This window comes from Rana temporaria, chromosome 5, assembly GCF_905171775.1.
Source record: "Rana temporaria chromosome 5, aRanTem1.1, whole genome shotgun sequence".
NCBI classification, from domain to species: domain Eukaryota; kingdom Metazoa; phylum Chordata; class Amphibia; order Anura; family Ranidae; genus Rana; species Rana temporaria.
Window position 1 is genome coordinate 338907804 of NC_053493.1, and position 23844 is coordinate 338931647.

A 23844-nucleotide genomic window follows, 5' to 3' on the forward strand; every position below is an offset into this window, starting at 1 on the left:
GTGTAAATACAATAAAGATTTCACTTTTATAACTACTTTCATATGTTTGTATTTGATAAATCATAGCATCATCATCAGTCTTGTACTGAAAAAAATGTGCAAAAAGTGGTTATATTTGTGTAATCTGTATACACCTACCCTAGGTTGAAAGCTGCGGTTCTAACTGGTGCCCATCCATCTAACAGGCGCCTTCATGCCACCTGTACCCACCCTCCTTTCCTTTCTTTGTTTCTCTTTCTATTTTCACGAAGTAATTTTTGCTGAGTCAGTACCCTCTGTCCCCTGGGTGCCAGCTGGAAATGCCATGCAATTAGCCAACCCCTTCAAAGAGCATTTGGAGGGAGGCAATTTGCATGTTGTAGAACAGGGGTGGCTTGCTGAGCCCTCTGATGTGCCTAGGGTTGATACCTCATCCCTTTAAAACCGAACACATATGAATTACACAGGTTCTGAGGCTAATTAAGGTGGTAATTATACTCATTTGGTGCCTTACCTGCATTAAATTAGCCTCAGAACCTGTGTAATTCATATGTGTTCGGTTTTAAAGGGATGAGGTGGCAACCCTAGATGTGCCCCACAACTTCCTGCTCTGGGATAGAATGGAATAGAATACTGTTGTTATTAAAGGTCAGTTTATTACTAAAATCTCAGTGTATATACTGTATGGGCATAGTTGTTCTGCAGTGGTTACAGAGCTGCTTTCAAACTGATCTGCAGATGCAGAGCAGTACACCTGCCGGTTTCCTGCACTGAGCCATAGACTTCTGTTATTACCTGCGCACTTGGCAAGTTTTCTGAAAGTGCGACAAACCTACAGAATATAATAGAAGTCTATTGCAAAGTGCAGGAAAGCCAAAGGTACACTGCGATGCACCCGCGGTGTGGATAAACCGCAGCGCATTGGTGTGAAAGCAGCCTTGGTCCCCTTTCACACGGTCAGTCCGACCCAATTGGACCCTCCATTCACCTCCTAAGGAGTGGCAGATGTAAACCGACTTGTGTCCTATGTCCAATCCGATCCGCTTTGGCACCCCTGTTGTAGAATCTGCACCCCATGTATTACTTACTCCTGACCCTGTAATCTTTGCTTTGCACACTCATGATCCAGAGCAGAGTATGCTCAGGTTAACCATAACCCTTTAAAGGCATAGTTCACCTTTTACCAAAAATCTCCCTGTAGATTAAAACGAGCTGGGTGGCTCTGACTAAAATTGAATAATGTCTTTAGTATAAAGGTGTAGGCCATTTACATACCTCATGAAGCCCGACTGGAAAACTTGTATGATGTTGCCAAGAGAAGTCTAGCAGTAACTATTCACCTCAATCATCACAGGAGTGAGCTCTGTCTCTGATTCAAACCCCCTCACATACTCTTTCTTGATACAGTAGCTCTGAGCTCAGTGTTTGAGAGCTCACTCCTGTGATGGTGGAGGTGATCAGTAACAGCTATGCATCTCTTAATGATGTCCTAGAAGTTTTCCAATCGGCTTTAGGTAAAGGGCCTACACATATAGCAAAGACATTATTCAACTTTGGTTAAAGATACACGGCTTGTTTTTGATCTTCTGATGCCCCTTATCTGTAAAGTTTATTGGTAAGCCTCCCCAACTGCGCAATATGGCAACAACCACCATCAATATGCACCATTATGAGTCCTACCCTTACTCTGCCCTCTTCCACACCCACTGATGGGTACTATTTATGTTGATGTGTTGGCAAAGGATCACAAAGTGAAAAAATGTTGGCATGGAGGGATTTTTTTACTCTGTTGAAGCAAATTGGACCATACTTTGTAAGAGGTTTCCTTCTCCTTGGTTAATTGTGGGTATAGGATTCTGTATATGGAGTATAAGCCAAGTTTTTCAGCACATTTTTTGTGTGCTGAAAATGCCCCCCTCGACTTATACTCGAGTCACCTTTTTGCACCTGATCTCCCAGGCTTTGGGGACCTGGTACTGGCCAGTCGTAGGTCCCCTGGACCCCAAACTTGGCACACACTCTTCCTCTACAAGTGTACAAAGTTTGTTGTCTGGGGGACCTACGGCTGGGGAGCACTGATTTTTCACCCCTTTCATAGACTCCCATGTTAAACGTCACTCTAGTCATGGGCACAGTGAGGCATGCAGATGGACACCCTAGGCTTATACTCGAGTCAATACGTTTTCCCATTTTTTTTTGTGGTAAAATTGGGTGCCTCGGCTTATAAATCGGGTCGGCTTATATACGGTATGTATATTAATTTTTCTATTGCTTGAACGTGTTATACTTGTGTCCTCCTTCTTTCTTCTTCTCTTGTCTTTCTTTTTTTTTCTTTTTGTCTTTCTCTTTTTTTTTTTTCTAGATTATGTGAATACAGGAGTGAGTTAGATGTACAGATGTTAGGCTTTAAAACAAGTCAAATGTTAGGAGGGGGGTGCTATTTCTCAGGGGGTCTTCAAGGCAAAATGTGTGTGTGTGTGTTGTGTTTTTTTTTTTTTTTTTCTTTCTTCTTATTGTTTTGTTAGGAAAAACCTCTATAAATATCCCCTAAAATGATTCCAAATCTCCACATTTTAAGTATAGGTCCATTTAAATGAACAACATTGTCATTAAGTTTCAACATTCTCATAAGCTTCAAAACTACCTGTTCCAATCTAGACTGCCAGTTTGAAGAAGAGGAGAAGCTTACACCTCTGGAGACCGCTGCAATTGTGTTCTATCAGTTTGAAGAAGAAGAGGAAACTCTCAAGAATCTTCAAGAAGAAATAAAAACTTTACTGAAAGTTCAGGTGACCGTTGTGATTAGACTCTTCTATACAGTGTGCTAAACATTCAATAGTTAGATTATTCTGCAGATGCATTGCCTAATTATTTAAAGAGACGCTGTCGCTTTATTTTTTTTTATTTCATGAACCAGATTAGTAGATTTTATCCTTTTCCACCTTGTTGCATTATACTTCTATCGCAGCCCCCATTGCTTAGCGAATGCTGAGATAAAAGGATGGCAAAATTTAAATATGCCTCTTCCCATATACAGTTCTAATTCCCATCTACTGTATATGTAGCAACCTCCTAGTTGCTATTTGTTGGGTAAAATTAGCTGGCTCCCCTGTAGGCAATGGAGCAGGGGTTAATTGTGTTAGGAGGCTGGGCAGTGCTTTACAGGCTGTGGCTCTGTTGCCTCCCTCTGTCTTCTGGAAAATATTGAATGTTTCCAGAACATGGTGGGGGAGACGGCGGCTGCAGCCTAAATATCCATGGAACTTCCACCAATCCCTGGGGAGGTGGACCCATAAATATTCTGAAGAATGGCAGTCTGGGGTTCCAGTCATCTGGAGAGATCACTCTCCTGGGGGTTCTGCCCCTTGAGCAGAGTCGAGAAGGAAAAGAGAGGAGAGCAACGGGAAATCTCCAGGAATTCACCCAGCTTAGATCCTGGCTAAGCCTAGCTGCAGACTCGCAGTCTGTCCAGCGGAGACCAAGGCGGCAGCTATCCTGGAAGTAGAAAAAGCAGCACCTTCTGAGTGTAGCATTTCAGTTGTTTGTCAATTTGTTGCCTTTGAATAAATTACAGGATCCAACAGGGTTAAAAACGCTCAGAATTCGAAAGCTGACACTGCTGTAGCTGGTCAGTCAGGGCGCACTGGATCCCGCAGTGGTATGGAGCAGTTGGCGGTGCTGGTGGCTTTTCAGTCTTCTTGGACACAGAGACTTTATCCACACTCTCCCTACTCCATTAACACTGTGGACTATATTTTTTTCCTTTATGTCCTCCAGATTACCCCTTTCCTATTTTTGATGTTATTCCAAATACTGGGAGATTGCTAATGGACTGAGTGAGTAACAAACCAGCCATCAACATTAAAAAAGAAGTAAACCTTGATGGGTTTTACTTCCTCTTTTGCTCACTTCAAACCCTGCAAATTAAAGGCATAATGGACTAGAATGCATTGTATACTAGCCCATTATGTGACACTTATCTGCAAACGATTCCAGCGCTGTCCACTGTGCAGGCTGCGTCCATCTTCTCATCCCTCTTCCTTCCGGCTCTGATTGGACAGAGCTGCGTGCCGTTGCATACGCGCAGAGCCGTCGGTAATGGCACAGTCTAACTCGAGCAACAGCACAACGCGCTGTTGCTTCAATGCGCATGTGCCGATGACTTTGGCACATGCAGATACAGAGGGATATCCAGGGTAGCTACAAGTAAGCCCTATTATAGGCTTGCCTGTAGCAAAAAGTGGTCTGTAAGGGTTTACAACCACTTCAAGGGAGGGAGAGGACAGTAGAGTGCAAAAATAAAAAGTGCAGTGCAAGACAGCCAAGAGCATGCTAATTCTCCAACCTTGGATCTAAAGCGGCCAGGTGCCATGCAATACAGCCAGGGGCTGTCTTAAAGCGGTTGTAAACCCGCATCAAATTTAATTTTTTTTCTCCTGCAAGGCAAAAGTCATAATGAGCTAATATGCACCGCATATTAGCTCATTATGAAATACTTACCTCGGAACGAGGTGTATAGAACTTACCTAGTCCACGCCGAGCGAGATGTCCTCTTGCCTGGCGTGTCTTCCGGGTATCGCCGCCCCAGCGCTGTGATTGGCTGGAGCTGCGATGACGTCACTCCCACGCGGGAGATTTAAATTCGGCAAGGTCCGGCGGCTGCCGGTCCTTTCGCCGTAGATCCCCCCCTGCGCATGCTCCGCGGCGCATTGCGAGGGGAATATATTCTCCTTACCTACAGGTAAGCCTTATTATAGGCTTACCTGTAGGTAAAAGTAAAAAAAATGGGTTTACAACCACTTTAAATACAACTTTTTTGGAACTGTGTTTTTTTTTTTTTTTTTTCTGCACTACTACTCCCACAGCTATGCAATACAGCTTTCATCCGGAATTAGCGCAGTCAGGGACTTGGCAGGTCCTCAACTGTACATAGTTCTACAGTGTTTCTTCAGCTTGGGGTATCCCATGTGCTCCTCATTCACCATCCAAGTTCTTGGTTCCTAAAATAAACGCCAGAAAACAAAACCCCTAGACTGTTTATTGACCCTTCTGAAAGTGTGTGAATTACCATTTGGCTGGCTGTGGGTGCTGTAAGGAGGGGGGGGGGTTAAATCTAGAGGCTCCTTCAAGGGTAGAACTACATTAATGCTCAATGATTATGCTAATTTTCAATCCAAAAATGTTGCTTTTTAGGGCTTATCTACTTGGAATGTTACAACAACTGAGCATTTTCTGAGTTTTGAGAAGAGCAGGAAGACCTCCCAAACAATACGGGGGTCACTAAATCCCAGAAGCCATATGAATGTATTGTAGACTGTGCAAATGGTGCAAAAAAAGGACGGAATCCACTGCTAGAATCTGATTGATGTGAAATTCAGCACAATACTTCACTTTTATAATTCTTTGAAGCCACTGATTTAAAGAGATTACCCTGCAGTATTCCTATCTATTAACTGTTCATTATCGGAGGATAAAGCAATGAAAAGAGTGATAAATCTACACAAAGATCATTTGCTTTATTGGCTGTTAAAGTGTTACAAATTTATAGATTGTTGCCATTACAAATCTAGATCTAGCTTCAGTGCCGGTTCACACTACAGCGACTTGGGATCCGACTTGTCAGGCCCCAAGTTGCTTGACCTCAGTAATCCCATGTTGGTCAATGAGAGCCGTCTTGATGTACACTACTGAAGTCGCTCCGACTTCAGAAAAGGTTCCTGTACTACATCAAGGCGACTTCTAGGCAACTTTTACCCATAGATTTCAATGGAAGTCACCTCCAAAGTTGAATCTCCATCTTAACTGAAGCAACTTTACAGGAAAAGAAAATAGTTTACTCAGGCAAACCCTCCCTTCCACAGAGCTGATTATTCTGTGATTGGCCACAGCCAAAGTCGTCTGTCCTGGAGGCAACTTTAAAGGGGTTGTAAAGGTTCGTCTTTTATTTTCTAAATTGGTTCCTTTAAGCTAGTGCATTGTTGGTTCACTTACCGTTTCCTTCAATTTCCCATCTAAATGTTTTTTTTCTTTGTTTAAATTTCTCACTTCCTATTTTTCCTAAGTAAGCTTTCCATCATCATCTGAGCGGTGGAAAGTCATTTAGAACAGCTTACTGAACAGCTTACTGAGGAGGAACAGGAAGTGAGAAATTCAGACAAAGAAAAAAAAAACATTTAGAAGGGAAGTCGAAGGAAAAGGCAAGTGAACCAACAATGCACTATCTTAAAGTAACCTATTTAGAAAATAAAAAACAAACCTTTACAACCCCTTTAAGTCACGTAAGTTGCTCCAAGTGGCGCTGAAGTCGCCTTGCAAAGTCGCGCTGTAAGTCGGGTTGCCCCTGTGTGAACCAACACTTAAAGCGGGGGTTCACCCTAAAAAAAATGTGTTCTACCATCCCATACAGCATACTAGCGTCGGCTATAGTATGTTTTTTTTTTTTTTTTTTTTGCCGCTGTATTTACCGTTTAATCGTCCAGTTTCGTTTCAGACTCCGGCGGGGAAATAGGCGTTCCTATGAAGAGCGGAACATGATTGACGTCCGGCTATGGCGCGTCACGCGTTCTGAAAATAGCCAAAATAGGACTCGGATATATACGGCGCCTGCGCAGTCAGCTCCTAGTCTGTGCGCAGGCGCCGTATAGCGATGCGAAGAGCCGAGTCCTACTCCGGCTATTTTCGGAACGCGTGACGTGCCATTGCCGGACGTCAATCATGTTCCCCCTCTTCATAGGAACGCCTACTCCCCGCGGGAGTCTGAAACGAAACTGAAGCATTAAACGGTAAATACAGCAAAAAAAAAAAAAACATACTATAGCTGACGCTAGTATGCTGAGGGTATGGGATGGTTCATAGATGTTTTTTAGGGTGAACCTCCGCTTTAACATGCGTAGATGACTGAATATTTGAAATTGCTTATGATATTGTGTTTTCAATACTTAATTTTTAGCTTAAATGTACACCTTCAATACTGTGTTTGCAGGCTGTAGCAGTTTGCATGGAGAAAGGAAAGTTTAAGATGGCCTCAGAAGTTCTTGATCGACAATTGGACGAATCAGAGGGCAGTAAGGTAACCTTATATGGGAAACCTGTGTTTTATGAAAACTCTCTTTAATGGAAGGGATGACTAATGTTTGCCTCACATCAAAGGATGCAGCTTTTTAATCTCTTCAATAGCACATCACATATTTATAAATTACAGCAATGTGGATGCTTTCAGTAAAGCTAAGCAAAACGTTTGGTTCCAGGTGTAAGTGAGCCATCTAGTGGCAGAGGAGCTAAATGCAGTTATTTCTTTGTGGTTCCCATTAGCATCCAGTTGTGTGTCAAATGGATTCTAATAAGTCTGTATGTATGTATGTATGTGTGTGTGTGTATATATATATATATATATATATATATATATGTGTGTGTGTGTGTGTGTGTGTGTGTGTGTGTGTGTGTGTGTGTGTATATTACACACACATATATACACATACATACATACATACATACATACATACATACCATGTTATTGGTCATTAGAAGGTCGTAATGTTGCACAGTGAAAACCTGTGGCTTTGTGTAACTAAAAGGCAGGCTTCATCCACCTTGTATACAATTTTTGGGCCAATTTTTTGCCAATGCACACTTTAAGCGACCTCAAGGCACACTACCGTGTTTCCCCTGAAGAATTTCGGGGTAGGTCTTACCATGTAATGTGCGTTCTTCTCTCCCTCCCTGACCGGAATCGCCACTGTGAACCGAGTTAAAATGCGTGTAAAATTCTATAATCCACTCTATTACAGTAGTATATAATGTACAGTGTGTGTGTGTGTTTTTCTGTAATATAATTGTGCCAAATACCTTCGTTATAGTGCCGATCTGCCCTTTTGTGACCCGCCGGTAAAACTAATATATGAAATACTCATTACATGCGAAGCAAGATTGCTCAAGTCGTGATTTGTCATAATTGTGATGATTATGGCTTACTGATCATGAAAACCCCAAATTCACAATCTCATAAAATTTAAATATTTCATGCAATCAATAAAACAAGGATTGCACATAGAACGATATCGGACCTCTGAAAAGTATAAGCATGCATATGTTACTCAGTACTTAGTTTGGGCCCCTTTTGCAGCAATTATTGCCTCAATGTGACATGGCATGGAAGCTATCAGCCTGTGGCACTGCTGAGGTGTTATGGAAGACCAGGATGCTTCAATAACAGCTTAGCTCTTTTGCATTGTTCTGTCTCATGTCTCTCATCTTTCTCTTGGCAATGCCCCATAGATTCTCTATGGGGTTCAGGTCAGGCGAGTTTTTTGGCCAATCAAGCACAGTAATCCCACAGTCACTGAACCAGCTTTTGGCAGTGTGGGCAGGTGCCAAGTCCTGCTGGAAAATGAAGTCGGCATCCCCATAGAGCTCGTCTGCAGAAGGAAGCATGAAGTGCTCCAAAATCTCCTGGTAGATGGCTGCGGTGACCCCAGACTTAATGAAGCACACTGGACCAACACCAGCAGATGACATGGCTCCCCAAATCAACACAGACTGTGGAAACTTCACACTGGACTTCAAGCATTTTGCAGTGTGTGCCTCTCCATTCTTCCTCCATACTCTGGGTCCTTGGTTTCTAAATGAGATGAAAAATTTGCTCTCGTCTGAAAAGAGGACTTTGGACTACTGAGCAACAGACCAGGTCTGGTTTTCTTTAGCCCAGGTAAGACGCTTCTGACGTTTCTTTTCAGGAGTGACTGGACAAGAGGAATATGACATTTGAAGCCCATGTCCAGGATCTGTCTGTGTGTGGTGGCTCTTGACTCCAGCCTCGGTTCACTCCTTGTAAAAGTCCCTAACACTTTTGAATGGTCTTTTCCTGACAATCCTCTCCCTGCTGCTTGTGCACCTTTCCCTTCCACATAACTTTCTATTAATGTGCTTTGATACAGAACTTTGGGAACATCCAACTTCTTTTGCAATTGCCTTTTTGAGGCTTTCCTTCCTTATGGAGGGTGTCAGTGATGGGTTTTCTGCACAACTGTCATGTCAGCAGTCTTTCCCATGATTGTGACTCCTACTGAACCAGACAGAGACCGTTTAAAGGCTCAGGAACCCTTTGCAGGTGTTGGGCTTTAATTAGCTGATTAGAGTGGGACACTTTGAGCCTAGAATATTGCACCTTTTCACAATATTTACATTTTCTGAGATTGTGGATTTGGGGTTTTCATGAGCTGTAAGCCATAATCATCACAATTATGACAAATCATGGCTTGAACTATCTCATATATTAGTTTCAACTTTTATGTTGCGTTGGTGAAATAAATGAACTTTTGCACAATGTTCAAATTTTTCGAGTTTCACCTGTGTATATGCTACTGTAATAGAGTGGATTATAGGGTTTTACAAGCATTTTAAACTAGGGCTTATTTCCGGAGTAGGGCATATATTGCAGCCCTCCTGGAAAATAACACTTGGTCATAAAATTTACTCGCAAAGTGAGACTCACAAAGCACAACACCTGTAAGAGCAAAGCAGTCATTCTCTGACGCAGGCCCTAAATACTTGTTCTGGAGCACTGAAACTGAACCATTTTAGGACTTAAATCATGCAGTGAGGAGGCATCACCACTTGCATATGTCCACTGAAAAGTAATCTACTACAGGTTGCTACCATATGTGTAAACAAGTCCTAAAATGGTTCAGTTTCAGTGCCCCAGAACAAGTATTTAGGGCCTGTGTCAGAGAATGACTGCTTTCCTCTTGCTGGTGTGCTTCGTGAGTAAGAGCCGGTTCACACAGGGGCGACCTGTCAGGCGACTCATCCACCTGACAAGTCGCGGTCCACAGTAGTCAATGGAACCGTTCTAATGGGAGTGACACAAGTCGCTCCGACTTAGAAAAAGGTTCCTGTACGACTTTGGGGGCGACTTGCATTGACTTCAATACAGAAGTCATTTTGCAAGTTGCCTCTCAAGTCGCCTTGAGATCGCCTTGCCGAGTCGTGCCGCCTGTGTGTGAACCGACTCTAAATTGCTTGGTATTGTCAAGTTGGAAACATTGTGATTTATTGTTTTCTATTTTGAATACACTTTTTCACTTTAATCATCTTTTTATGCTTCAGTATTTAAGAATGAAGTTGGATATGGTCATTGGGAAGAAAGATCCATACCATGAATTCCTTGAGAACTTTACATACAGCAAAATGATGATGAAGATCAAATCCTACATCAGACTTTTGTTGGCCAGGAGGCCCCCAGTTTTCCTAATACAGGTACATGTACAAGATGTCAGTAATGCTGTATTAAAGTCGATTAAACCCAAACTAGATGACATTTTAGCTTGCTAAAGCACTGTGTACTATTGACAATTGCCCGGTTTTATTTTTTTATAAAATACTATTCATCTTTGTTTACATCCCAGCAATGCTGATCTCCTCCAGCTTCTTTCAGCCACTTCCTGTCTGTATTTATCCTCTCCAGTGTCATCTGCATATAATTGCTGTAGACTAGTGATGAGCTTAGTCATGTTAGGACAAGGATCCAAAACCATGTGTGCAAGCCAATCGGGAAGCTGTTAACTGTAGGGGCCTATCATTGGCAGCTGGAGCATTCCCCATCCAGCAGTTGTATACAAGGGACATGCACATGCCATTGGTAGTAACAATAGTGAATGCATGCGCAATGTGTTTTACACAGGCGTTCAGTCTTTCTGGGTCCTGGCACTGTGGTATAATCCAAAATGTAATAATGCATGTTAGGCGTGTTACTTTTCACTATAACCTAAACCTTTTAAGTAGCATGATTTTGCACATTTTATTACACAAACCATTTTTTTGTTTATAGCTTAGATTTTTTTTTTTTATGCCAATACACAAGCTGCAACCTAGTTGACAGAAAATCGTTATGACTGTTAATTTGTATCAATTTTTTGGCCAAATGTTGTATTCTACCCCATTTTCATTCTCGTTTTGAAATAAAAATGAAAAAAATTAATTAATATTTTCAAACCTGGCTTTTGGACTGGGGGGAAAAAAACAAAATCGCTAAGCCCTCCATTCACACTGAATCCGACTTTGAAATCCCTCGATTTTCAAAGCTGCAGGTCAGTGTGACTTCTGTGCGACTTCATGCACATATGTCTATACAAGTCGCACCTAAAATCGCAACAAATAGTACAGGAAACTTTTTTCCAATCGGTGCAGCACCGCAAAGGCAGCGTCGCACTGATTTGAACCGTGTCAATACTGACAATAGAGTGTGCGACTTGTCATACGATTTTAGACCTGTCAAAACGCGCAACAAGTTGCACCAATGTGAATGGGGGTTAAAAGTAGCTGAAAATCTAAACTTTATACACTGCTCACTGCCGTAATCATTCAGCTGCAAAGTTTTAGTTGCTGGTCTGTCTTGTACCGTAAGATAGCAGAGGTGAAGATTGGATGACTGCATGGTCTATGCTAACTGAAAAGCTAGGTACTGTGGGATCTGACTTATTTGTGTGAAATGTGTTGAAAGTCTAAAAGTCAAGTCAAGAAGAGACACAGTGGGGTTTACCAAAACTGGAGAGTGTAAAATCTGGTGCAGCTCTGCATAGAAATCTGCTTCCATTTTTTTTTTTTTTTTTTTTTTTTTTTTGTCAAAGCGTAATTGAACAAACTGAATTTAGTAGCCGATTGGTTTCTATGCAAACCTCAACCAGATTTTGCACTCTCCATTTTTGGAAAATCAACCCCTTTAATTCTAACATGTTTTACTGGTCATGTATTTTTATTTATTTTCTTCCTTGATTTTTTTTCTACTTTCTGGTGTTTACCAAGTGTTCTATAACCTCTATTATAATCAGACAGGGACTTTGTTATAAGACCAAAATTAATAGTTCTCATGTTTTCAAGTATTCCTTTTTTATATTTTCCTTTTTAAGGCAGCCACAAAAGTGGTAGAAGCCAAAGCAAAAAGCAAGTATATAAGGACTGATGAAAATCAGGAGCCTAACATTTCTGAAAGGTATTAGTTCATATTTTTTATTTATACACTTGCATATTATCATACTTGCTAAATAAGTAATCAAAGTGTGATAACTCATGGCAACCAGGGCGGCATTTCATTGCTTACCTGAGCTTATCTTGGCTTCTTCTATTCTAATGAATATTGGAAACATTTGTAGCCACACAGATCACTCGATAACCTGAATCCGATCACCTTGGAATGTACCAGGACAGATATTGATTTCCAAGGACATGACAGGAGGTTTGAAAGTTTGTAAAATCACTGTGTTTTAATCGCATTACCCATTCCCATGGTCAATACTTTAAAGCGGATGTGCCACGGGAAAATAATATTAAAAGCCAGCAGCTACAAATACTGCAGCTGCTGACTTTTAATATTAGGACACTTACCTGTCCTGGAGTCCAGCGACGATCGCAGCAGAGCACGAGCGATCGCTCGTCTCTCTGCTGCTCCCCCCGCCATCCACGCTCAGGGAACCAGGAAGTGAAGCGCTGCGGCTTCACTGCCCGGTTCCCTATGGCGCATGCGCGAGTCGCGCCGCGCCAGCCGATTGGCTCCCGCTGTGTGCTGGGAGCTGAGTGTTCCCAGCACACAACGAGCGACAGACGGGATGTGACGGAATGCCCGTCTTTTGCCCGTAGCGTCTGGCCGGAAGTGGGTGCAAATACCTGTCTTTAGACAGGTATCTGCACCCCCCTCCCCCTGAAAGGTGTCAAATGTGACACCGGAGGGGGGGAGGGTTCCGATCAGCGGGACTCCACTTTAGGGTGGAGAACCGCTTTAAAGTGAATCACTCATGTGCCACATCCATAAAGTTCATTACAAAAGAAAAACCATATGGGGACAGGTGTTAGAGCCTATATCAACTGGCTATGGGCTTGTTTCAATGACATAGTTTGAGATGCTTCTGACATCATTCATAATTTTTTGACAGGTGCATTTAAAGGTTTTGTAAACCCTCCAAGGTTTTTCCCCTTAATGTATTAAGAGGGGAAAAAAACACCTGTGATGCAGCAGCCCCCATTTTACTTACCTGAATCCTGTTTTACCAGAGAGGTGGACGAGCACACCAGCCGGTGTCTTGGGTTCTGATTGGGTAGGTTGCTAGCAGCACAGCCATTGGCTCCTGGTGATATCCGCCCCCTTATGTCATCACCACCCGGAGCATGATGGGACTGTGACATCATAAGAGGCCTATATAAATTGGTGTGCGCCGTATACCCAGCATTAGAGCGGAGGAAGCGACGTGTCAACATCAGAGAAGAGCGAAGAAGACGACAGAAGACCGGGCCCCCGCTAGTAAAGGAGTTGTAAGAAGATAGTGGAGAAGCCCGGCAGAAGGACACCGGAGAACAGGGAAGAATACAAGGCAGAATAAACCCCCCCGCTGGTAAAAGAGCCACAAGAAGACAGCAGAGAAGCCTGAGAGCAGAAGAGACCCCCGAAGTTGGAAGAAGACCCCCCCCCCCCCCCCCAGAGCTGCCTAATGACTTTTAAAACCTGTGTAGTGTTTTTTTTTCCCCCATACTCATTCACCTAGGGTGGGGGGGCCTGGATCTGGGGGCTCCCAGATTCCGATAAGCTCCCCGCCCGCAGACACCGACAACCAACGGCCAGGGTTGTCGGGAAGAGGCCCTTGTCCCCATCAGCAGTGTGTGAAGGGTGTAAATAATGGTAACAAAGATAATTCCGCCCTATCTGTGTTCCCACCACTGCGCTTATTAACAAATAGTGATCATCAAATTGGCAAAAGAGTGAAGCAGCTACTTTAAAAAAAATCTAACTGTGAAAAAAATATTCTAAAACCCTAAAATGAGTGTAATAAAATATAAGCAGCGCTGTAAACAATGTAAGATGAAATATCAGTTTTCACAGGTATTCAAAAATAATGCTAATGTCCATAAACATCACCATGTGACAAAAGTGAATATGTGCACAAATTCCAAAAAATATATATAAATTTGTTTAAATATTAACCACTTAAGACCCGGACCTTTAGGCAGCTAAAGGACCCGGCCAGGTTTTGCAATTTGGCACTGCGTCGCTTTGACAATTGCGCGGTCGTGCAACGTGGCTCCCAAACAAAATTGGCGTCCTTTTTTTCCCACAAATAGAGCTTTCTTTTGGTGGTATTTGATCACCTCTGCGGTTTTTTATTTTTTGCGCTATAAACAAAAATATAGCGACAATTTTGAAAAAAATTCAATATTTTTTACTTTTTGCTATATTAAATATCCCCCCCCCCAAAAAAAAAGCAATAAGCGTTTATCGGTTGGTTTGCGCAAAATTTATAGCGTTTACAAAATAGGGGATAGTTTTATTGCATTTTTATTAATTCTTTTTTTTTTTTTTACTACTAATGGCGTGACTGCGACATTATGGCGGACACGTCGGACAATTTTGACACATTTTTGGGACCATTATAATTTTCACATCAAAAAATGCATTTAAAATGCATTGTTTACTGTGAAAATGACCCTTGCAGTTTGGGAGTTGTGTGTGACCTCATCTGTGTTTCTAACTGTAGGGGGGTGTGGCTGTAGGTGTGACGTCATCGATTGTGTATCCCTATAAAAGGGATCACACGATCGATGACGCCGCCACAGTGAAGAACAGGGAAGCCGTGTTTACACACCGCTCTCCCCGTTCTTCAGCTCCGGGGACCGACTGCGGGACTCCAGCGGCGATCGGGTCCCGGAGCTTCGGACCGGGTCGCCCACGACCCACGGCTGGGCACTAGCACAGGACGTACCTGCATGTGCCCAGCTGTGCCATTCTGCTGACGTAAATGTGCAGGAGGCGGTCCTTAAGTGGTTAATTAAATATAAGTCCATAAAACACATCAAGTAGTTTTGTGAAAAAATGATAATGGCTTCCAATCTTCCACCACACCCGGTGTCAGTGAATCCTCTCCCGTCAGATGCAAAACTCACCAACTCAAATTGCCTTGCACTCTCGTGTTCGGCGTGTAAACGTGTACAAAAATACCTCACTGGTAGGTATAGCAGATAATTCCAGTTCCAACCAATTCACTGCCAGAAAGCTCCGCATGTAAATAAAAGGTGCTCAAAATAGCGTGATACCGTAAAATCAGTTTAATAACACACTTGAATCTTCAAATATAGCACTCGCATGAATCTCAAAAAAATAGAGCAATACACTGCACAGCAAACACTCGTTCAGAGATGAACCGAAAACCGAGTATATTGGTCACAGCAGACCCAAGGTGTCAACTGATCGCTCACCACCTCCCCGCTGTTCCTTCCTGGATCTCTGCTTCCTTGATCGGCCTTGATACGTCACGCGTCGACATGTTTCGTTATAAAAGACTTAGTCATGGGATTGACGTATCAAGGACGTCTTTTTCCTCGTCGGCAGTCTCAATTTCCTCATCGGGCTGGTTTACGACAAACACGTTCGTGTGTATGCTTAGAAACCCGCGCATGCTCAGAATAAAGTATGAGACGGGAGCGCACCTTCGGTAAAAGTAGCGTTCGTAAGGAAGATGGCACATTCGTCACGCTGTAACAGACTGAAAAGCGCGAATCGTCTCTCACCAAATTTTTACTTTAACACGCAGTAACATGAGATTAGCAAAAGCAGCCCCAAGGGTTGTGCCAGTGCAATCGAACTTCCCCTTTTTTATAGTGCCTCTGTACGTGTTGAACATCACCGCATTTGAGAACGACGAGATTTTGTCTTGACAGTGTGTACGCAAAGAAAGCTTGTCCAGATTCTCGACAAGCCTAACAAGGAACTCGTCGAGGAAAACGTGTCGTGTGTACGAGGCCTTAGAATTCAAACCTCTATATGACCTATTGAGCTGGGCTAATTTGTTCTGTGGTTGCAGAGCATCTTTGTGCATTACTGCAGAGGCTCCATACACGATGTAGACCAGGGGTAGGCAACCTCGGCCCTCCAGCTGTGGTGAAACTACAAATCCCATCGTGCCTCTGCCTCTAGGAGTCATGCCTGTCATTGTCAGGGTCTTGCAATGTCTCATGGAACTAGTTTCAAAACAGCTGGAGCGCTGAGGTTGCCTACCCTTGATGTAGACCTTCCCAACCCTAGGAAGACAGGGCAAAAAGGAGTGGTAGAAGTCTATATGTGGGGTCTATTTTGTGTGTGTGTGTGTGTGTGTGTGTGTGTGTGTGTGTTATATAATATATTAGAAAGGGGTTGTAAAGGTTCGTGTTTTTTCACCTTAATGCATCCCATGCATTAAGGTGAAAAAACACCTGGCAATCACGAGCCCCCAGCCCCCCGTTTTACTTACCGGAGCCCGTTCACCTGCTCTGCGCGTCCCCGGCGTCCTTATGCACAGAGTCTCTGCGTTGATTGGATAGATTGATAGCAGCGCAGCCATTGGCTCACACTGCTGTCAATCAAATCCAATGACGCGTCCGCCGGGGGGAAGGGGGGGGGTTTGGGGGGCCCGAGTCATACACGCTGCTATGGACGCCGATTTGTATGACACGGGAGTGTGCCTGCAAGGTAACCCCCTCAGGAGAGAGCTTCCCAGAAGGGGTTAGCTATTGCAGGGAGGACCCGCGAGAGCGGCCATGGGACCCCAGAACAAGTGGATCGGGGCCACTCTGTGCAAAACAAACTGCACAGTGGAGGCAAATATGGCATGTTTGTTTAAAAAAAAAAAAAACTTTTCAACCTGCTAAGGAAAGTTGGAAGGTATACTATTTTTATTCTGAAAGTGTGGTTACTTCTTAAAGAAGGCAACATTTGCCATATTACTTTGCCTCCAGGAAAATAAGTCGGGGTAATAACTCCTCTAGAATTCAACCATATCCTACGTGTTTCATGTATGCTTCTAATTTTCAGCTATAAATGTTTAACTATAATTATAATTTTATAGTGTGGAGGTGGGAGACGGCAATTCTTCTAGTGAAGGTGAATGCCTGCATCAACAGAAGAACAGTGTTGATTTACAAGAGTAAGTTTGTTTTTATGTCTATTTAATATGTAGAGCGAGAAACACAAGGGCCCAGATTCAGGAAGCTATTGCGCCCGCGCAACCATAGGTTGCGCGGCGCAATAGCTGTTTTGCTCCCGCGTAGCGAATGCCCCTGATTCAGGAACATCGCTACGCGGACTGCAGCCTAGGATATGACAGACATAAGCCTCCTTATGCCTTCATATCTCAGGCTGCATTCTTGCGTTGGCCGCTAGGGGGCGCGGCCATTGTGATCGGCGTATAGTATGCAAATTGCATACTACCACCGATTCACAAAAGTTGCGCGGGCCCTGCGCACGCAAGGTACGGAGTTTCCGTACGGCGACTTTAGCGCAAGGTTGCTCCTGCTATAGCAGGGGCAACCAATGCTAAAGTATAGCCGCCCTTCCCGCTCGTGAAATTTAAATTTCACGTAGTTTACGTAAGTGATTCGTGAATGGCGCTGGACGCCATTCACGTTCACTTAGAAGCAAATGACGTCCTTGCGACGTCATTTGCCGCAATGCACGTCGGGAAAGTTTCCCGACGGAGCATGCGCTGTTCGCTCGGCGCGGGAGCGCGCCTAATTTAAATGATTCCCGCCCCCGGCGGGATCATTTACATTAGGCAGCCTTACGCCCGGCTATTTAGCATATCGCCCGCGCAATTTACGGAGCTACTGCTCCGTGAATCGCGGGCATATCAAAATATTTGCGTGGGCGCAGAGCAAAAATCGTTGCCCTTTGCCCACGCAAATATTGCACGGATCTACCTGAATCTGGGCCAAGGTATCTTGGGTACCTTAGGAGTTCCTTTAAAAGCACATCTGTCACTTTTTATTAAAGGGTCTTTCTTTAAAATTTTTACTTTTCTCCTAGAATTTTTATAATGATGGCCTTTTTTATGTTTTTTTTTTTGTTTTTGTTTTTATACAGGATTTGTATAGCACCAACAGTTTGCACACCACTTAGCAAAATGAAGGCAGACATTAGTTACATTACAATTTTTTACAAGGGAAGTCAGAAGGCCCTGCTCGTAGAGCTTACAATCTAGGGAGGGTCAATTCATACAAAAAGTAATATCTGTTTGGTATGAATTGATTGAGAACATTAAAACAGTGTATTAGTTGGAAGCAGGATAAGCTTCTTTAAAGAGGAGGTTTTCTGGGGATCGTCTAAAGATGGATAGATTACGGGACAGTCGGGCAGATTGGGGTAGGGAGTTCCAAAGGATAGGAGAAGCTCTGGAGACCTCCTGTAGGTGAGCATAGGAGGAGGTGACAAGGGAGCTAGAGAGCAGGAGGTCTTGGGAGGACCGAAGAGAGCGTCTTGGTTGGTATTTGGAGATTAGGTTGGTGATGTAGCTGGGGGCAGAGTTGTGGATGGCATTGTAAATTTTTGGTAGTACTTTGAATTTTATTTGTTCGGTGAGTGGAAGCCAGTGCAGGGATTGGCAGAGAGGAGTGGAGGACACTGAATGGTTGGTAAGGTGGATGAGTCTTGCAGCAGCATTCATTATGGACTGAAGGGGGCATAGTGGATGTAAAGGTAATCCAATGAGGAGTGAGTTACAGAAGTCGAGGCGAGAGATAACCAGGGAGTGAATTAGAAGCTTGGTGGTGTCATTGGGTAAAATGGGGTGTATGCTAGAGATGTTGCAGAGGCTAAGGCAGCATGATTTGGACAGGGATTGGATGTGGGCCTGAAAGGGCAGTTCAGAGTCTAGGGCAGGGGTGGGCAATTATTTTTTCGATGGGGCCACATGAGAAACTAAAAATATTTTGGAGGGCCGGGCCAAAAGGCTAAACTCAATACTGCATAAAATCAATTTTATTTCTTTATAAAAAGCAGTAAATATCATTGTTGGAAAACTCGTACGAGTACTTGTTATAGACATGACACAGGAGGGGGACAGAGGCTGGGGACATGACACAGGAGGGGGACAGAGGCTGGGGACATGACACAGGAGGGGGACAGAGGCTGGGGACATGACACAGGAGGGGGACAGACGCTGGGGACATGACACAGGAGGGGGACAGACGCTGGGGACATGACACAGGAGGGGGACAGAGGCTGGGGACATGGCACAGGAGGGGGACAGAGGCTGGGGACATGACACAGGAGGGGGACAGAGGCTGGGGACATGGCACAGGAGGGGGACAGAGGCTGGGGACATGGCACAGGAGGGGGACAGAGGCTGGGGACATGGCACAGGAGGGGGACAGAGGCTGGGGACATGACACAGGAGGGGGACAGAGGCTGGGGACATGACACAGGAGGGGGACAGACGCTGGGGACATGACACAGGAGGGGGACAGACGTGGGGACATGGCACGGGAGGGGGACAGAGGCTGGGGACATGGCACAGGAGGGGGACAGAGGCTGGGGACATGGCACAGGAGGGGGACAGAGGCTGGGGACATGGCACAGGAGGGGGACAGAGGCTGGGGACATGGCACAGGAGGGGGACAGAGGCTGGGGACATGGCACAGGAGGGGGACAGAGGCTGGGGACATGGCTCAGGAGGGGGACAGAGGCTGGGGACATGGCACAGGAGGGGGACAGAGGCTGGGGACATGGCACAGGAGGGGGACAGAGGCTGGGGACATGGCACAGGAGGGGGACAGAGGCTGGGGACATGGCACAGGAGGGGGACAGAGGCTGGGGACATGGCACAGGAGGGGGACAGAGGCTGGGGACATGACACAGGAGGGGGACAGAGGCTGGGGACATGACACAGGAGGGGGACAGAGGCTGGGGACATGACACAGGAGGGGGGACAGAGGCTGGGGACATGACACAAGAGGGGGACAGAGGCTGGGGACATGACACAAGAGGGGGACAGAGGCGGGGGACAGAGGCTGGGGACATGACACAGGAGGGGGACAGAGGCTGGGGACATGACACAGGAGGGGGACAGACGCTGGGGACATGACACAGGAGGGGGACAGACGCTGGGGACATGACACAGGAGGGGGACAGACGCTGGGGACATGACACAGGAGGGGGACAGAGGCTGGGGACAGGCAGCCACTGTTTAATCAATAACAATTGATTAAACAGTGGCTGCATGTGATGGCACAGTGGCTGCATGTGATGGCACAGTGGCTGCATGTGATGGCACAGTGGCTGCATGTGATGGCACAGTGGCTGCGTGTGATGGCACAGTGGTTGCGTTTGATGGGCACAGTGGCGACAATTGATGGCACAGTGACTGCGTGTGTTGGCACAGTGGCTGCGTTTGATGGGCACAGTGGCTGCGTTTGATGGGCACAGTGGCTGCGTGTGATTGGCACAGTGGCTGCGTTTGATGGGCACAGTGGCTGCGTGTGATGGGCACAGTGGCTGCTTGTGATGGGCACAGTGGCTGCGTGTGATTGGCACAGTGGCTGCGTGTGATTGGCACAGTGGCTGCGTGTGATTGGCACAGTGGCTGCGTGTGATTGGCACAGTGGCTGCGTGTGATTGGCACAGTGGCTGCGTGTGATTGGCACAGTGGCTGCGTGTGATTGGCACAGTGGCTGCGTGTGATTGGCACAGTGGCTGCGTGTGATTGGCACAGTGGCTGCGTGTGATTGGCACAGTGGCTGCGTGTGATTGGCACAGTGGCTGCGTGTGATTGGCACAGTGGCTGCGTGTGATTGGCACAGTGGCTGCGTGTGATGGGCACAGTGGCTGCGTGTGATGGGCACAGTGGCTGCGTGTGATTGGCACAGTGGCTGCGTGTGATTGGCACAGTGGCTGTGTTTGGGAACAGTGGCTGCGTGTGATTGGCACAGTGGCTGGGTTTGGGAACAGTGGCTGCGTGTGATTGGCACAGTGGCGACAATTTATGGTGGCACAGTGGCTGCGTGTGTTGGCACAAGTGGCTGCGTGTGATTGGCACAGTGGCTGCGTGTGATTGGCACAGTGGCTGCGTGTGATTGGCACAGTGGCTGCGTGTGATGGGCACAGTGGCTGCGTGTGATGGGCACAGTGGCTGCGTGTGATGGGCACAGTGGCTGCGTGTGATGGGCACAGTGGCTGCGTGTGATTGGCACAGTGGCTGCGTGTGATTGGCACAGTGGCTGTGTTTGGGAACAGTGGCTGCGTGTGATTGGCACAGTGGCTGGGTTTGGGAACAGTGGCTGCGTGTGATTGGCACAGTGGCGACAATTTATGGTGGCACAGTGGCTGCGTGTGTTGGCACAAGTGGCTGCATGTGTTGGCACAAGTGGCTGCGTGTGACCCCTCCCGGCCCTGCCTACTGTTATCACCGCGGCGGGGAACATTAGACAGCGTTCGTTTGAACAGCTGTTTTCCCCGCTGCGCATAGACACTCCCCCTTGGACGGATCTGTCCAATCGCGAGCAAGGGGGAGTGTCTATGTGACTCCCCCTTGCTCGCGATTGGACAGATTTCGGCGGCGGGGTGGGCCGGATTAAAAGGTCCGCCGGGCCGTATACGGCCCGCGGGCCGTAGTTTGCCCAGGTCTGGTCTAGGGTTACCCCTGGCATGTGGGGACGAACTGATAGTTGTGCCATTGATATTGACAGAGAAGTCAGGGGAAGGGGCACGTGGGGGAGGAAATATTATAAACTCCGTTTTAGATTAACATTGAGAAGTGGTGTGACATCCAGGCTGATATGTCTGTTAGTAAATGTTTGATGTGGGAGGAGACTGATGGGGTGAGCTGAGGGGTAGAGAGATGGATTTGGGTGTCATCTGCGTATAAATGGTAGTGGAAGCCATGGGAGGCTATTGGCTGACCCAGGGAGTATGTGTCGATCGAGAATAGTAGAGGTCCAAGGACAGAACTTTGGGGGACCCCAACGGTAAGAGGTGTTGGAGAGGAGGAAGTGGAGTTGTAAGTGACACTGAAGGTGCGGTGAGATGGGTAAGATTCAAACCAACGAAGAGCAGAGCTTATGGATACCAAGCAAATTGAGTTTTTTGAAGAGGGGGTAATCAAATGTATCAAAAGCAGCAGAGAGGTCCAAGAGTAAGGCCCCTTTTACACTGGGGTGGGAGGTGCGCCAGCGGTAAAGCGCTGCTATTTTTAGCAGGGCTTTACCGCCAAGTTTGCAAAGTTATTCGGCCCCTAGCAGGGTGGTTTTGCCCCCTGCCACCAGGGTCACCAAAACTAAAGTCTTCATTGGAAGATTTCTGCTCCTGTTTACCACTTAAAATTTGTGATGTTTATTTTTTACTTTCGCTGATAACGCTCACCAGGACAAATAGAGGGTCAATCTCCCTAACAGACGGCAGTTAAAGCCTGGCAGGTGTTCTAATCCCTCTCCATTCTATCCAAACCTAAAAAACGTTTTGTCTTTATGTACTAACATTTTGTAAATACGTTTACTTTTCTTATTGACTAGTTATGAAGTAGAGGCTGATAAACCAGTGGAAGAAGAATTGCAGATGGTTGATAAAACAACGGAGAGGTAAGAAACACATAAACTTTGTGTGTTTGTTTATTTTTTAAAGCACTGCTGCCAAGGTATTCCAGTACATCTGTAACTTTTAGCTGTGGCTCTTGTTACAGACCTCAGAGACGATTATTTTCCTTAGGACTGGGCACACCATGGCATCCAGATAAACCACTCCTTACCAGCAGGATGTTGCAAAAGCCCAACCTAAGTAAGTAAAGATCATCATACAGCCTTAAAAGTGAAAGAACAAACCACAGAAGGTGTCTGTTTAATTTTTAGGGTTCCTGCACACAGACCTTAAAGCGGGGATTCATCCTAGAATAAAAAAAAAAAAAAAAAAAAAAATTCTATCATAAAATTCGGCATCGTAGCGCAAGCTACAGTATGCCGGTCTTACATTTTTTATCCCCGTACTCACTGTTTAATCCGACCTAGACGATTCCGTCTGCCCACGGGGAATGGGCGTTCCAATCCAGACGGAAAGTGATTGACGGCCGGCTCTGGCGCGTCACGCTTCTCCGGAAATAGCCGAAATAGGCTTGGCTCTTCACGGCGCCTGCGCATAGCCTGTGCGCAGGCGCCGTGAAGAGCCGAGACCTACTCCGGCTGTCTTCGGGGAGAGTGACGTGCCAGGGCCGGCCGTCAATCATCCTCCCTCTCCATAGGCACGCCCATTCCCCGCGGGAGCCGAAATCTTTAATGTACGAGTGCACAGTGAGTACGGGGGTAAAAAAATCGGGACAGGCATACTGTAGCTCGCGCTACAATGCCTGTCTCGATGGAAAAATGATGTAAGTGAGGGTGAACTACCGCTTTAAGCCCAGGTTCATAATATCCACCCAATCATATGCTGTTTCTCCAAATAAGTAGGAAACTGTTTCTTTTAGTTGAGGCTGTGTAGGCCAATCTAAAATTAGATCATTCCACCATTCCTATCGCCTCTGCGGTGTCTGGGCTTCGTTATTATAAACCAAAATGTTCCAACAAAGTCCTTATTCAATGATTTTATCTACAAAGATTAGGAATGTCCAGGTAAGCTATTCCTTCCTCCTAAGGCCCCATTCACACTTGTGTGACTTGTCATGCGACTTTGGACCCCAAACTGCCAGGAGAACAGTTTGGGGGGTGGCTCCTTCCCATGACTGCGCATCAATGCACAAAGCGAGGTTCATAAATTGGATAAATGAGTTTGGGGTGGATGAACTTGACTGGCCTGCACAGAGTCTTGACCTCAACCCGATCGATCATCTTTGGGATGAACTAGAGCGGAGACTGCGAGCCAGGCTGTCTTGTCCAACATCAGTGCATGACCTCATAAATGAGCTTCTGGAAGAATGGTTAGACACACTCCTAAACCTTGTGGCCATCCTTCCCAGAAGAGTTGAAGCTGTTACAGCTGCAAAGGGTGGGCTCGATGTTGAACCCTACAGACTAGGACTGGGATGCCATTAAAGTTAATGGATGTGTAAAGGCAGCCGTCCCAATACTTTTGGCAATTTAGTGCATGTCTGCATTGGG

The 23844-nt window shown here is 45.7% G+C and overlaps 1 protein-coding gene across 2 annotated transcripts in view; it reads left to right on the forward strand.

Moving 5' to 3' along the window:
* TERF1 (telomeric repeat binding factor 1) overlaps window positions 1-23844 on the forward strand; it is a 72704-nt gene that overhangs the window by 12796 nt on the left and 36064 nt on the right. For both annotated transcript variants that reach the window (XM_040354411.1, XM_040354412.1), the window contains exons 3-9: window positions 2638-2768; window positions 6962-7048; window positions 10084-10233; window positions 11883-11965; window positions 16839-16916; window positions 22273-22338; window positions 22440-22534. In XM_040354411.1, coding sequence (XP_040210345.1) covers window positions 2638-2768; window positions 6962-7048; window positions 10084-10233; window positions 11883-11965; window positions 16839-16916; window positions 22273-22338; window positions 22440-22534 — 690 coding nt within the window. The remainder of the gene's footprint in view (window positions 1-2637; window positions 2769-6961; window positions 7049-10083; window positions 10234-11882; window positions 11966-16838; window positions 16917-22272; window positions 22339-22439; window positions 22535-23844) is intronic.